The sequence below is a fragment of the Paramisgurnus dabryanus genome, chromosome 1 (assembly GCF_030506205.2).
Source record: "Paramisgurnus dabryanus chromosome 1, PD_genome_1.1, whole genome shotgun sequence".
Lineage (NCBI taxonomy): Eukaryota > Metazoa > Chordata > Actinopteri > Cypriniformes > Cobitidae > Paramisgurnus > Paramisgurnus dabryanus.
Window position 1 is genome coordinate 36,856,365 of NC_133337.1, and position 13,789 is coordinate 36,870,153.

At 40.5% G+C, this 13,789-nt stretch overlaps 1 protein-coding gene across 17 annotated transcripts in view; it reads left to right on the forward strand.

Moving 5' to 3' along the window:
* Positions 1-13,789, forward strand: part of cacna1c (calcium channel, voltage-dependent, L type, alpha 1C subunit) — a 156,989-nt gene that overhangs the window by 7,874 nt on the left and 135,326 nt on the right. For 2 of the 17 annotated variants that reach the window (XM_073814831.1, XM_073814819.1), the window contains exon 1: positions 23-1,303. The exons of 14 other annotated variants lie outside the window; for them this stretch is intronic. In XM_073814831.1, coding sequence (XP_073670932.1) covers positions 1,246-1,303 — 58 coding nt within the window. In that variant the 5' untranslated portion in view covers positions 23-1,245. Of the gene's footprint in view, positions 1-22; positions 1,304-13,789 lie in introns of those variants that run through there. One more of the 17 variants, XM_065269469.2, reaches the window with a different exon arrangement.

Below are 13,789 nucleotides of genomic sequence, written 5' to 3' on the forward strand. Positions count from 1 at the left end.
AAGGTCCTGCCAAACTCATACTAAACCATTTGCTGATGAAAGATTCTCGGTCATCTTGTAGAAATTCCCAGGCCCCACGTCCCCTTTATCAGAGCCCGACAAGCCCGAAAAAGATCAGGATACGGCTTATTCTTCCATGGGAAGATCAGGCTGGTTAAAGCCCAGCAAAAAAAAAAAGAGGGGGGAAAAGGCCAGTAACATCAACCTGACACCTGCTGCTGACAAACTAAACATTCACTCCATGTGGCATCTAGCAAGGTATCTAAACATGTCACAGCAGATGTTCAAACTGGTACGACATGGAGTTATATGAGCGTAATCCCATATTCTTGTACCTATGTATCACTTATTGTGGTCCAACTGTGGGATAAGGGTTTACATTTTTGACAAGAACTGTTGAAGGGCCAATGTCCAGACTGCAAGAAAATACCTGGTGGTCATCATTTGTGTACGGCACAGAGAATTTAAGGCGATTTGCCTTGATCTTCCCAAGTTTGGTCTCTTTCAGATACAGCATGTCTGGAAAAGCGTGGAGGATTTATTCTCTCTTCTAGCGCAGTCACATCTGGAAGCAGTCAAGGAGTCTACAGGGGAGGGGGTTTGGTCGTCAGATCATTGCAGAGAGGCTGGTAGTGGTGGTGAGCGCTCTCTCTCCGCAGGGCCACAGACTGACTACTCCCCTTTCTCTCCAATATGGACAGGACGCGGCCGATTCTGCACTCTATTTTCTAACGAGGCGCGACGCGAACTACGCCCGTTCTGGAGCATCACAGATGGGATCGATCATATGTGAAGATTTAACCCCGTGAGATCTGGAATATACGCACCTTTTACCTTTTGATGCGGTCTCCGAAACTACGGCAGCGCCCGCGTTTCCTGCGTTTCTTCCGGCTGTTGCAGCATCCCAGTCGAACCCCGTTTCCGAGCCGTTCGATCCGCTTTGATTATCGATTATCGGTGCTGGTATCATGTTTCTTAGGTAGGGCCCGGATGTTCCAAAGATGCACTGGTTCGTTTTCTTAGGTGGTTCCTGCGAATATCCTTTCCTGATCTTTAGCTCTATAATGGGGATCAGGTAATATTAACTAAGCCGCAAGAGAAGGAATATCGTGCGCTTTGCGTTCTTCATTTTTTCTTTCCCCCCTTTTTTCTTTGATTTCTTTCCCCTGGGTTGCTTTTTTCTACCCCTCCTTTTTAACAACCTTTTTTTCTTCATTCACCTTCGGATAAAGCCGGACTACATATATGGTAAATGAAAGCAAAAACATGTACATCCCGGAGGACACCCTTGAAAACCATCAAGGTAATTTCTCTATTTGCATTCTCTCTGTTTGGAAACTGTGCCATATGAATGTGATGTTGGGGGGTGCATGATAAGTGTTGCTGGCGGTATGATGGGCATGACGCGGGGGTGTACCCAAACCCCAACCCGAACCCTTCAACATATTCTGCGCAGTGATAATGGATGCTTTAAAGCGCTCTGATCGCTTTTAGAGGACGTTCAACACACGAAATCTCATTAAATCTAAAAACTCATACCCGACAGGTATTTTATCTTCATTGTTATCATTTGTGAACACCAAGGAAATGCGCATATATAGTTGATAAACTTATTTGATTCGAATGGTTCGTGTATATACATTATGTGGCCATATACGCACAGATGTCAATTGATTAACCTGTCAGCTGCTTCAAAGTTAAATGGCGTTTTAATCGTTTCATGCGGCGTGCACACTTCAAGTACGGGCCAGACTGCATTGATCACCGCTGTAAAATAAGACAGCCACACAGTCCGACAGCAAAGATGAACTCGGGGTGGTGTCAGCAGCCCATTAGTTCGCAGTGATTGACATGTTACAGGCTTATTCTGTTCTTCTCAGCATCTCATCTGACGAACCATGCCCCCTCATTAGTGTGCATCTGTTGAATTTTCCTTCTTATCAGACAGCATCAGCTGCTGCTGTGGCGCAGCACACCTCCACAGGTTGTAGCTTCAACATGATGTCTTTTCCTATCACCATATCCCCCTCCATCCAGGGCCTCCGGCAGCCGTGGCAACGGAGCTGCCGACCCATAGCAACAGCGCAGCTCGCGATAAGCCCTCTCCCCGCGCGCGCACCTGCCGCACCTGACTGAACAAGCGCGACCGAGCGAAGCCTGTAAATTGCTGTCAATAATGTAGCCCCGCCCCCTCAGGCCTACCGCACATCCGTCACGCGGATAGTTCATTATATGGCAACGGCGTTATGATGTTTCTGTTGCGCTGCATGCTAGAAAATAAAGATAGGAATAATCATATACATTTTTTGTGGATTAAGAGGGATAGTTCACCCAAAAATAAAAATAATGTCATCATTTACTCATCCTCATTTTGTTCAAAACCTGCATGAGTTATGAAAACAAAAGAATATATTTTGATAAATGATGTAAGCACACAGTTGATGGTAGGCTACCACCCACTGGCTTCCATACTGGGAAAAACAAATACTAAGGAAGTCAATAGGTACCGCCAACTGTGTGCTTACTATTAGGTTAAGTTGTGGTTAAGGTTTTAAACATGAGGATGATGACAAAACTTTAATTTTACATTAAATACTGATAATGCGTTGGTGAGATGTGGAGAATGGGAGCTAATAGAAATAACATCTGGCTGAAATAAGGCACACAAAACACAACATAAAATAATTTAGTAATGGTTTTAATGGTAAAGAATTGGTGGTTCATTGGCATTTGTAAAGAAACACAAGAATTACCAATAGTGTTGTTTTTGTCAGCAATAAGAGAGAAGAATGTGCTTTGATAGGCCATTTTGATAGACAGAGTAAAACTGACATGATCTCTTTGTTGGTTTTAAAATAGATGCTGAATGACAATGATTTACAAGAATCTAATTTTAGATGGTTCTCTTTTGGGATTCAGTAGCTTTATATAAAGCAGCTGTTTATTTTTGGTAAAGACTTGCATCTTGCAACTTTCCTTTTTTCGATTTTTTTTAATAGCTGTCGTAATGTTTTACACAATGTAATAGCTCATAAGATATACACACGTTTAATGATTTTGAACAAACAACATTTTTTACTTCACAACATTTACTAATTATTCCCTAAAAAAGGCTTTTTTTATACAGTAATCTTGGAAGTACAGCAATTATGGGCTGTCACTTAAAACATAGGCTTTGAGCAGTGATGCTCTCCGCATGTTCTGGTTACGCTTAACATCCTGGATATATTTCTAGACATGCTTCCCTATAGATTTGCTATGCATGGACTGGGCTTTGTTGACACTTGATTTAATGACCAGATCTGTTAATAGGCCCAGAGAGGCACAGTTAACAGCTGCCAATGTCAATAATGTCAAAAAAGGCCACATATTGTGAGATTAATCGGCCTGGTCAATATATTGACCTTTTATTACTCACAACAGATTCTTATCACTTACCAGTTGCTTAACACTATTCGCGATCAACCTAATGGACACGCACATCCATTAGCAGTATACGCTTTTGTGTCCTAAAGAGCAGGATCTTCAAAGTGGCCCGTAGCTCAGCAGATGTTCATGTTTGTGTTACGTTGTCGTCTACCGCTGCTGACGAGGGCTGGCTTTCAGGTAAACACAGCCTCAGTCAATCACAGGACCAGAGGAGAGAGACGTGTCACAGCCAAACATGAACCTCTTCTGCTACACAAACACTCAAACGACTGGAAGATAGAAAGGATGTTTTGTGCGCTATGATACTCCGTCAGATTCTGGAATGTTAAATATGACTGCCGAGTCTGTCTCTGAACACGCTGTTGCTTTGAGCAAAAAACGTACGCATTGTTTTTTTATTAACAGATAAGCTTGTGTTGTACACTGTCTGAAAAAAATGTCAAAATATGTACCCCAGCTGTCACTAGGGCTGTACCCTTGCACCTAAAGAGTCCCTATAATAACATATTAGTAACTGGTACCAAATGTAAGGTCCATTTTATATGGGTACTGTCCCAATGATAGATGGGTTACATATTTAGACATTTTTTTTTAAGTAAATGTCCTAAAAGTAATGTCGATGATGTCACTGATGATGTCATGTCACTCTGTACCTAAAGCTTGTTATTCTTAGTCTGGCAGAATAATTCATAATGTGATGATGTAAGTGGCAATGCCAATCATTTACAATTTTTCCTCTAGCTCAAATGCCAATGGGTTCGATTCCCTTGCACACTACTTTAGATAAAAGCATCTAACTTTGTAAATGTTCCTGATTAACAATCAAGTGTTGAAAATTTTAACCAGAAAGGCTTCGTAGTTTTAGGATCTGTCTGTCTTTCGTACTCTCTTGAAGGTTGTTGGTTCCCTTGATGCCCATTGATTAAGATGCTCATTGGTAATGAGGGCAGGCTTATCTAGCTTTCTTCCTTGGGCTTTGGGCCAGCCTCATATGACAGGCAAATCAGGTCATTAGCTGAATTAATATGTTTATAAAAGATCTCAAAATGCCTGACGGGGCTCCAGGACGCCATCTCGGATGACTTTTTGTCTGACAGTCCTGGACTTTTCTTCTTCTTCTTCCTCCTCTGGGCAGCATGATTGAGCGTTTCTTCCTTCTTTTACTGTCAAACGCATCCAGGTCATCAGTATCTCCTCACAAGCGTTTCCAGGTTGGCCGATCCCTGGAATCTGCTCAGTATTTATTGCTAATGTTGTTTGTTCGAATCGTTGTTTAATGTTTACTTAACGAATATTTAAGGCAGCAGAACTTGCATCAACATAAACTCTCGGTAAATGCAGCAGCGTTGAGGAAGTTAGCGGTATGTTTATTGCAATGGAGGTGGCTTACAGAATCTGCCATCATGGTTTCTTTTTTTGTGCATTTTGAAACGTAAGCACAAAGATTTAAATGTTTACGCTTGGTTGATTCGAGTTTTTGTCTGTTTGCTATAATATCCAGCAGCATTATGTGTGATATATCAGGCAGCGTTTCATTTCTTTCTGTTTTTAATCAGCCTTTTAGATGCCCAGTTAACAGACAGACAAGGCAGATTGAGAAGTCATCCTGTCCATCCAGAGAAGTTAGTTGAAGTCACAGAGGAATTGTGAGACTTGTCAGATATTGTAACGGGCATTCATTTAGCCTCAGAGGCACTAGTAGTACAACAATTAACAGCTGTCCTATAAGCTTTGAGCAGTGATACAGTGATGTAGATCAGAACCTGAACATAAGCAGAGTATACATTTCTATCCATTGTGCTTTCTTATATATGCTGTATTGAGAGACCCATGGCATGTTACTTGCAAGCTTTATATCATGAGTAGGTAGACATTTAGCATTTACATAAAGTGATTTACAGTGCACCTGTTGCATGAACGGTCCCCCTGGAGCAACCTTAGGTTAAATGATTTGCTCAAGGGCACAATGGTGATGCCTTATGGATTGATCCTAGCCTGATCCTAGCCACTTGAGACCAGTGGGAATACTATGATTTGCTACTGTATGACACTACTGTGGATAGTATCTGCCACTTTACTGTTACTAAGGTTACTGAGGTCTTTGTTAAGACTAAGCCCTCTTCCCAAATTCTGGCATTTTTGATATTTGTTAAGCATTTGTCGAGATACAACTATGTGAAAATCTAAATATTGAGAAAATCGCTTTTAAAGTTGTCCAAATGAAGTGTTTCACTAATTTACGGTAGAAAATTTACTAAATATCTTCATGGAAGAGGATCTTTACATAACATCCTAATTTTGACCTATACAATGTATTATTGGCTAAAGCTATATACCTGTGTGACTTATGACTGGTTTTGTGGTCCAGGGTCACATGCATAAAGTGATCAGGATGTCCTTCAGCAGGACTGCAGTAAAACATATGTATGTGTGTGCGCTACTCTGAATTTTGTGTGTAAAGTGTCACATCCAGAGCAAGTAGGACACATGAATGGATGGAGGAGTAGATAAATAGAAGGATGACAGACTGCATGCATAAATGTGTATATGTTAATAAAGCAGAAAACAGCTGCTTGTGACACATTGGCACCGCAGGCACCCTCAGCATTATGGGAAAAAAACCCCCATCGACATGTGAGTCAGCAGCGGGTCACGACATCGTATCTCTCGCTCCTCTGAACCTTTGTCCCCCTGGCAAAGACGGCTTGAGTGCGCGCGAGCGTGCGAGCTGTGTGTGAAAAGGTCTGGACTGAATCAAGTGAGTTTTGACTGGTCGTAATTATAACCGTAATGTTAGTTCGTCATCGTAATATTTCATCTGTAACATTTTTCTTACGAGAAACTGGGATTTTCTGGAAATACACACAGTCTTTTTTCTCTCTGCCGCGGCCTTTAAAGTGTTTGAAAGTCTTGGGTTTGTTTCCTCTCTATCTGCTGTTGACTCCGTGCTTAGTCATGCTGTATTATAAACACGCACCGATCATTTCCACTTAGTTCATGTGGCGAACAGCTCCTTGTGTTTAGGTTTTATCACCAGACGTTAAAGGGAGTTTTTAAGTCCTCTTTAAAGCTGAAGTGTGTATATTTTATGTCAAAATAGTATCCCAGCTTATTTTAAGGGTGCAAGCAACAATAAACCAGTTGTATACTCTAAGTAAAAAGGTACAAAAGTTGTCACTGTGGCGGTACCTTTTCAAAAAGTACACTTTTGTACCTAAAAGCTGCATACTGGAACCTTAAAGGTTGCATGGGTACATATTGCTACCTCAACGATGCATATCTGTACCTAAATGGTACATATAGGACCTTCTTAAAGCCCGGAATACACTGCAGGATTTTTGCACTCCTATAAGATCATTACTTTATCACACTGTTTAAACTTGAGTACGACAACGACCAGCATGTAGACTGTACTATTATGACACGGAAGGTTCGACTGCTGCGTCACACGTTAGCGCAACGTCACTAGCATGCGCTTGTGGTAAACAAATACCAGTACCCTGCTCGTAGCAGCAAACACATCATGCTGAATTTCTGACACTGTCGGAAGACTAATGTAGGCTATCTTTGGACGCAAGACCGGGAAAACGGCCGTCTTTGAACCTCTCTCACTGTACATTCACACGGGGCGTAAGTGTTAAAGCTTCCTATTCACTTTTAATGGGTGACGTCATGCGTTGCCGAACTGAATTGTGGATCCGTCGGCACGGTAGACCGTTGCTCACTGTAGAAGTTGAACATTTCTCAACTTTTCATGCAGCAATGCGTGCATCAGCCAATCAGATCGCCTTATGAAAAAAACCTTGGCAGAGCCAGCCAATTGCGTTAATGGAAGACCGGAGGATGTGTTGCGGCCACGGTGATTGGCTGTTGGCCACGCTTCAGACAAGCCATCCGTCAAGCGGTAATGCTTTCGCCCCGTGTGAATGTACCGTCACTGTGCGACATATGACCACCGATGAAGAGCAACGATCACAGAAATCGCTACGATTGTTTCACAATGGCAATCTTTCGTCTGGGACAGCCAATAATCGTGCAGTGTATCCCGGGCTTTAAAGGTAGCAGCCCAGTGACAACTTTTGTACAGTACCTTTTTTTTTGAGAGAGTAGGTTTGTTACCCGAAAGTAAATTTTGGCACTGTGGTGCTATCAAAACATTGTTCGGTAGTAGCCCAGGTTCCAAAAAAGTGGTTTGGATCATATAGACTTTATTTTTTATAAAGAAAAATCAGTTTTATATTCTTTTTGTCGTCTTTTTAAAATAATTAAATTGATTATTAGAAAATGTTTTGTCACATAAGCTTTGTCCAGTTAAACCATGTGGAAAAATGTGGGGGGAAATGCGGATAAAGCATTAGTTATATTTCATTATTACTTTCGTTAAATAACTGCAAAATTATTTGGAATAAAGCAAACAATGTAAACACAAAGTACGCCTGGATCAACAATGAATGTTATGTGGAAACTGCAGAGTAAACCTAACGTAAACCCTACACAGATTTTAGTACTTTCAATTTGGTTAACTTTAAAGGGACACTCGACTATTTTTTGAAAATATGCTCATTTTCCAGCTCCTCTAGAGTTAAATATTTGATTTTTACCATTTTGGAATCCATTTGGCTGAACTCCGGGTCTGACGCTATCACTTTTAGCATAGCTTAGCACAATCCATTGAATCTGATTAAACCATTTAGCATCGCCCTCAAAAGTAACCAAAGAGTTTCAATATTTTTCCTGTTTAAAACTTGACTCTGTGTACTAAGACCGACAGAAATGTAAAATTTGCTTGGTACATATGGCTAGGAACTATGCTTTCATTCTGGCATAATAATCAAGGACTTTGCTGCCGTAACATGGCTGCAGGGGGCCCAATGACATTACGCAGTGCCCCAAAATAGTCCTCTGCTATTGAAAGTAACCAAGGGGACAATTTTCGGGCTGCTGCGTTATATCATTGCACCTTCTGCATATTTAAAAAAAAGTGGAGTGTCCCTTTAAAGGAATCAAATTTGTTTCAGAGTGTTGACAAACTTTTGAGTAACCGCTTTTGGAAGTGCAAAAATAATTACAGTGAGTGTAAAAAACGCCCTAAACAGCCGAGAGGGTCAGGTGTTTAAATGCTTGTGTGGATCTACAGAATGTCAAAGGAGAGAAATTGTGATGGCACGATACTTCAGAGTTTTTCTCCAATGCAGAATGTAGGTGGAAGTGTTAGTATGGTTGTGTATGTAGGCCAGGCCTGATGTGTTTGCTCTGAGTGAATATCAGATCAGCTCCCTACAGACTGATGTCTCTCATCAACCCTGAGTCTTACAGTCCTCCGCCTCGCTCAGGATATTAACCAGTACCTTGAATGTGTCTCAGAGAATTCGCGTGAAATGTTGGCCCACAGCTGGTTTTCTGTTTGAGTCCTGTGTTGGTTTTGTAGCAAAGCGTTTGAGGAGTTGAGTCAAATCAAGGTGGAGGCAGTCACAATGGTTTTTCTGGTAGGTCTGACCTTTGGAAATAAATGCTGGATCTTTAACTGGGATGTTATTGCATTTTTCCTATGCTTTATACCTATGCTTATGCTTATATCTCTCTGTCTCTCTCTCTCTCTATTCGATTTCCCTCTCCTCAATTAGTCCGTCCCTCCTGCTTGCGGCCTAGTTTAGGTGGTGCTGAATTCTGAGTGTAGGTTGCATGTTTAATACATTAGTTTTAGATTCGATGAGAGTCTGACATGCCTTTAGAGCGCACTTGGAGATAGCAACACGTTTATCACATGACTTTGACCTGATACAGCTGACCCTGGTGTCCCCCTGTGAACAATATTACAGTTTTTTTCACCTGACCAGGTAAAATTGACCTAAATTTATTAGAATCATTTGATTAAAGGACAAGTTCGGTATTTTACACTTAAAGCCGTGTTTTCAGATTGTTTATAGTGAAATAGAATGGTTTTGACTGAAATTTCGACATATGCGGCTGCCCCGAGAATTTTCGGGTGTTTGTGTTTCACCTCCCACCTCTACAATGGGTTTATAGGTGCACTGGAACAATCCTTTTTAAAATGCATTAAACTTTCGTTTACAAAGACGTGAAACTCACCGAGTGGTCAGGGGTGTTCACTAGAGCCCGACCGAGATGCATTTTTTGGGGCCGATGCCGATACAGATATTAGGGTAAAAAAAAGACCGATAACGATATATCGACCGATATTCTTTATGTGTATATAATAGTACAGTACACATATACTACATTATATTATACTACAGCAGGCTACTGTACATATAATACACTATATACATTAACAGAATATTCTATATATAAATACTTTTTTTGCAATGATCACTCACAAATGTGGTGATCAAACACTTAAAATGACGTGACAAAGATATGTAATATAGGCTGGTGTGCTTTACAAGTTAACAATAAACTTTATTATCCAAAATGATTCTAATATAAGTGCACAAAACAGTAAACTTGACTAATTATAAATAACTTTAAAACACAAACAAAACAAAATACATATAACTTAAATGATTGTCAGTTTTGACGAGAATAATGTTATATTGGGCTTATTTTGAAAATGGAAACTTATAAAGTCATTGTTTATTAGCTAATAAGTTATGTACTTCACAAATTAATTAGAAACTTACCATTAAGACGACAATGCTTGACTTGCTGACAACATAATGATGTTGGCTTATGTTTAATGTACTGCACAACGTTTTTATGACGCGAACCCACAGTGTTCTGCCGGTACTTTAAACTTTTATAAAACTAAAGCGTCTGCTCTCCGCCTCTTTAATTTAGCGAGGGTGTAAAGTTGCGCGAGCTTATTTAATCAATTGCTTTGAAATGAGCATGTTCAGTAACAGCACAAGCAGCTGTACTCCCACAGACTGCGCGTCAGTTAAAGCGCGTCCTTTCTCCGCCTCGCGTCATTTCTTCCGCTTGCGTTTTAAACAACTCGCAAGTGGACAAAAGAGACGGATTAAAAACACCAAATGTAAACCGGAATGTGTCTTTCTCGCCCACTTATAATCCAATCGACCAAAGCGCGTCTTAATACCAGGTGTAAAATGTTGTGACGAAACCGCGTGACTGCCACCACCTGAACTGAGGGACTGACTGAAGTGAAGGGGGGTTGGCTGGTGTCACTACAGTGAGTGACCTGGGTCACCATTAGCAACCAGTAGGGCGCACTCTGTTGGACAAACAAGTACTTACATCTTTCAAAAGCATTTAATGTCTTTTGTAAGGAACGTTCATATCGGCTTCATATCTGCGGCTTATAAGCCGATACAGATATATCTGCGACAGGCTCATATCGGCCGATAACATCGGCAAAACGATAAATCGGTCGGGCTCTAGTGTTCACTGATATGCTTACATAAAAATCGCTGCAAAAGATGCTTTCCGACAGCTGTTTAAGCATTCGTTGTTAACTTGTGGACCTATTTTTCCAAACGCCTCGCATCCGTACATTCTTCTGCTGAGAGCTTGAATAATAGACACTCCAGCCCAGGTGATGGCGCTAATCCGCCATTGCCAATAGCAAGAATAGAAACAAAGTTCCCGGCGCGGAGTAATACCGTACCTCACACACATCTAATACAAGTCAATGGAGTTGGCAAAAACTACAATAAAACCCGTTGGAATGCGTATTTTGCAGCGATTTTTGCATTTTAGGAAGGATTGTTCAAGTGCACCTATCAACCCATTATAAAGGTGGGAGGTGAAACACAAACACCCGAAAATTCTCAGGGCAGCTGCATATGTCGAAATTTCAGTCAAAACCATTCTATTTCATCATAAACAATCTGAAAACACGGCTTTAAGTGTAAAATACCGAACTTGTCTTTTAAAGGATTAGTCAATTTTCTTAAAAAAAAATCCAGATAATTTACTCACCACCATGTCATCCAAAATGTTGATGTCTTTCTTTGTTTAGTCGAGAAGAAATTATGTTTTTGAGGAAAACAATACATTCCTGGATTTGTCTCATTTTAATGGACTTTAATGGACCCCAACACTGAACAGTTTTAATGCAGTTTAAAATTGCAGTTTCAAAGGACTCTAAACAATCCCAAACGAGGCATAAGTGTCATTTTTGGCAAGAAAAATAAAAAATATGCACTTTTAAACCACAACTTCTTGTCTTCCTTCGGTCCTGTGACGTGCCAGTGCGACCTCGCGTAATATGTCATCACGTCAAGAGGTCACGGATCAACACTACGCCCCAGTGTTTACAAGTGTGGAGAAAGAGGACTGTTCCGACGTTGTTGTATGTTGAATGATACTAATTAATGTCTCTGTGTCAGTTTATTGTTTAAAATGGTCCACAAATATGCATTTCATATATGTAGCATGTGACCTTGCTATGTCATTAAGCAATTACTTGAGGTCGCACTGGCGTGTCACAGGACCGGAGGAAGACAATAAGTTGTGGTTTATAAGTGCATATTTTTTATTTTTCTTGCCAGAAATCATTTCACTAATGCTATTAAAGATTGTTTAGAGTCCTTTGAAATTGCAATTTTAAACTGCATTATAACTGTTAAGTCCTGGGGTCCATTAAAGTCCATTAAAATGAGAAACATCCTGTAATGTTTTCCTCAAAAAAACAAAAAAAACCATAATTTCTTCTTGACTGAACAAAGAAAGACATAAACATTAAGGGTACTTCCTGACCCCTTCGCACAATCTCTCATATATGGCTTCATCATTGTCGATGGAGCTTGCACGTGTTTGGCCCACCCAGGGAACGGTTGCCACCTTGCAAGTAAGTTATAATGCACACATGCTACCTGCGCACAAAAAGTACCAAAATCTGCCAGTGCGCATAAACTACATGTGTACTATTCTTATGACAAAATTTGCGATACACATGCACTGTACCGTGACCCTCGCATACATGTAAAAATGAACTATACTTATGGCATCGAGGGTAACAACAGCCCCTCAGCACTTTTACATATCAGCACCATCACCCTACATTTACATTTATTTATTAAGCAAGTGCATTTTTTTCTGAAGCAATGTACAAATCAGAGAGCGTTTAGCACTGTAAATAATGGTATTGGCACTTGACCATTAAAAACCATTGGAGGTCGACCTCATCAGATATTCTGTATATTATTAAATGTCGATTTGACCCCTTTCTGAAACGCTTTGCAAATAATCCGACCCCCAATTAACATAATTAATGATGCATATGCTTGGATTTTAATTACGCATTGCTAGTATATTGTTTTCTTGTTGGGTGATATTGAATGAGAAGTGATGGATGCTTGTGTTTGTATAGAGAATGGATTGGGTTTCCCTCCCAGGATGGCAGGGGCATATTAGAGCGAGTGATTTATGTACCGCATCAGTCATGCCAGCGTCACACACGGTGTGAAATGACTGACGCTTTTGTATCTCCATCAAAATCCACTCAATCCAACCCAGAAAGTTGCCAGGTACGTAATAGGTTTGCGCTAAAACGTTTAACTAACAAATATACAGTTAACATATCCTAAACATATAAAGAGCTCAGAAGCAAAAGGTGCTAGGGCTGTGGATATCCAAAAATCTTGTGATTCGATATATGGGTTGCGATGCATTATGTTACAATACAGTGTGCTACTATGACGCAGTACATTTTCGTATATATTATTTAAGGAAAGCTGTCAATCCTTTTTACTTTATTACTGTGATTTTCTAGGAATGGGACTTGTTTATGGTTAAAAATAAATGGACATTAGGCATTAGGGGTGGGCTCTTTTGATGTGAACCAATAAGCATAGTAATGTCCCAATAGCCCAATAGAAACAGACAGAGACACCCTAATGAACCCGGCAATGAATTATCTTATTCAATAAATTAAATCGTATTTATTTTCTGAGTGCTCCATAAATGTTTCAATTAAACGAAAATGGATGATATTAACGGTTATAGCATCATTTCTGAACACCAGCTCTCCGCATCCCTGAGCCAACCGCTTTTTCAATGACTCAAGGTTTGTCTGCCCTCTGTCCGTCTCTCCTTGCCCGTCCTTCCTGTCTGTTTTCCACTCTTTCTCTCTGTTAACAGCATGTTATGTTTCTCCTTTAGGGTTTCTTTATTAGACCGGTTGGCTAACATCAAATCTCTTGTCCACTGCCTCTCTCTCTTTCTCACACTCACTCATTCTTATATGCACACACTCACAATCTCCCTCACACTCGTGCTGACATAGTCACACGGACACTCATGCAGGAGATGAGTAGACAGGTGTTGAAATATTGGCGCCATCTAGCAGTTGTGTCCCAGCAAGTCATCGTCACCATGGCAACTGAGAGGATTTGTAGAAAGCCTTAAAGACCCAGTAGTGCCTTGGAACACGCAGCAT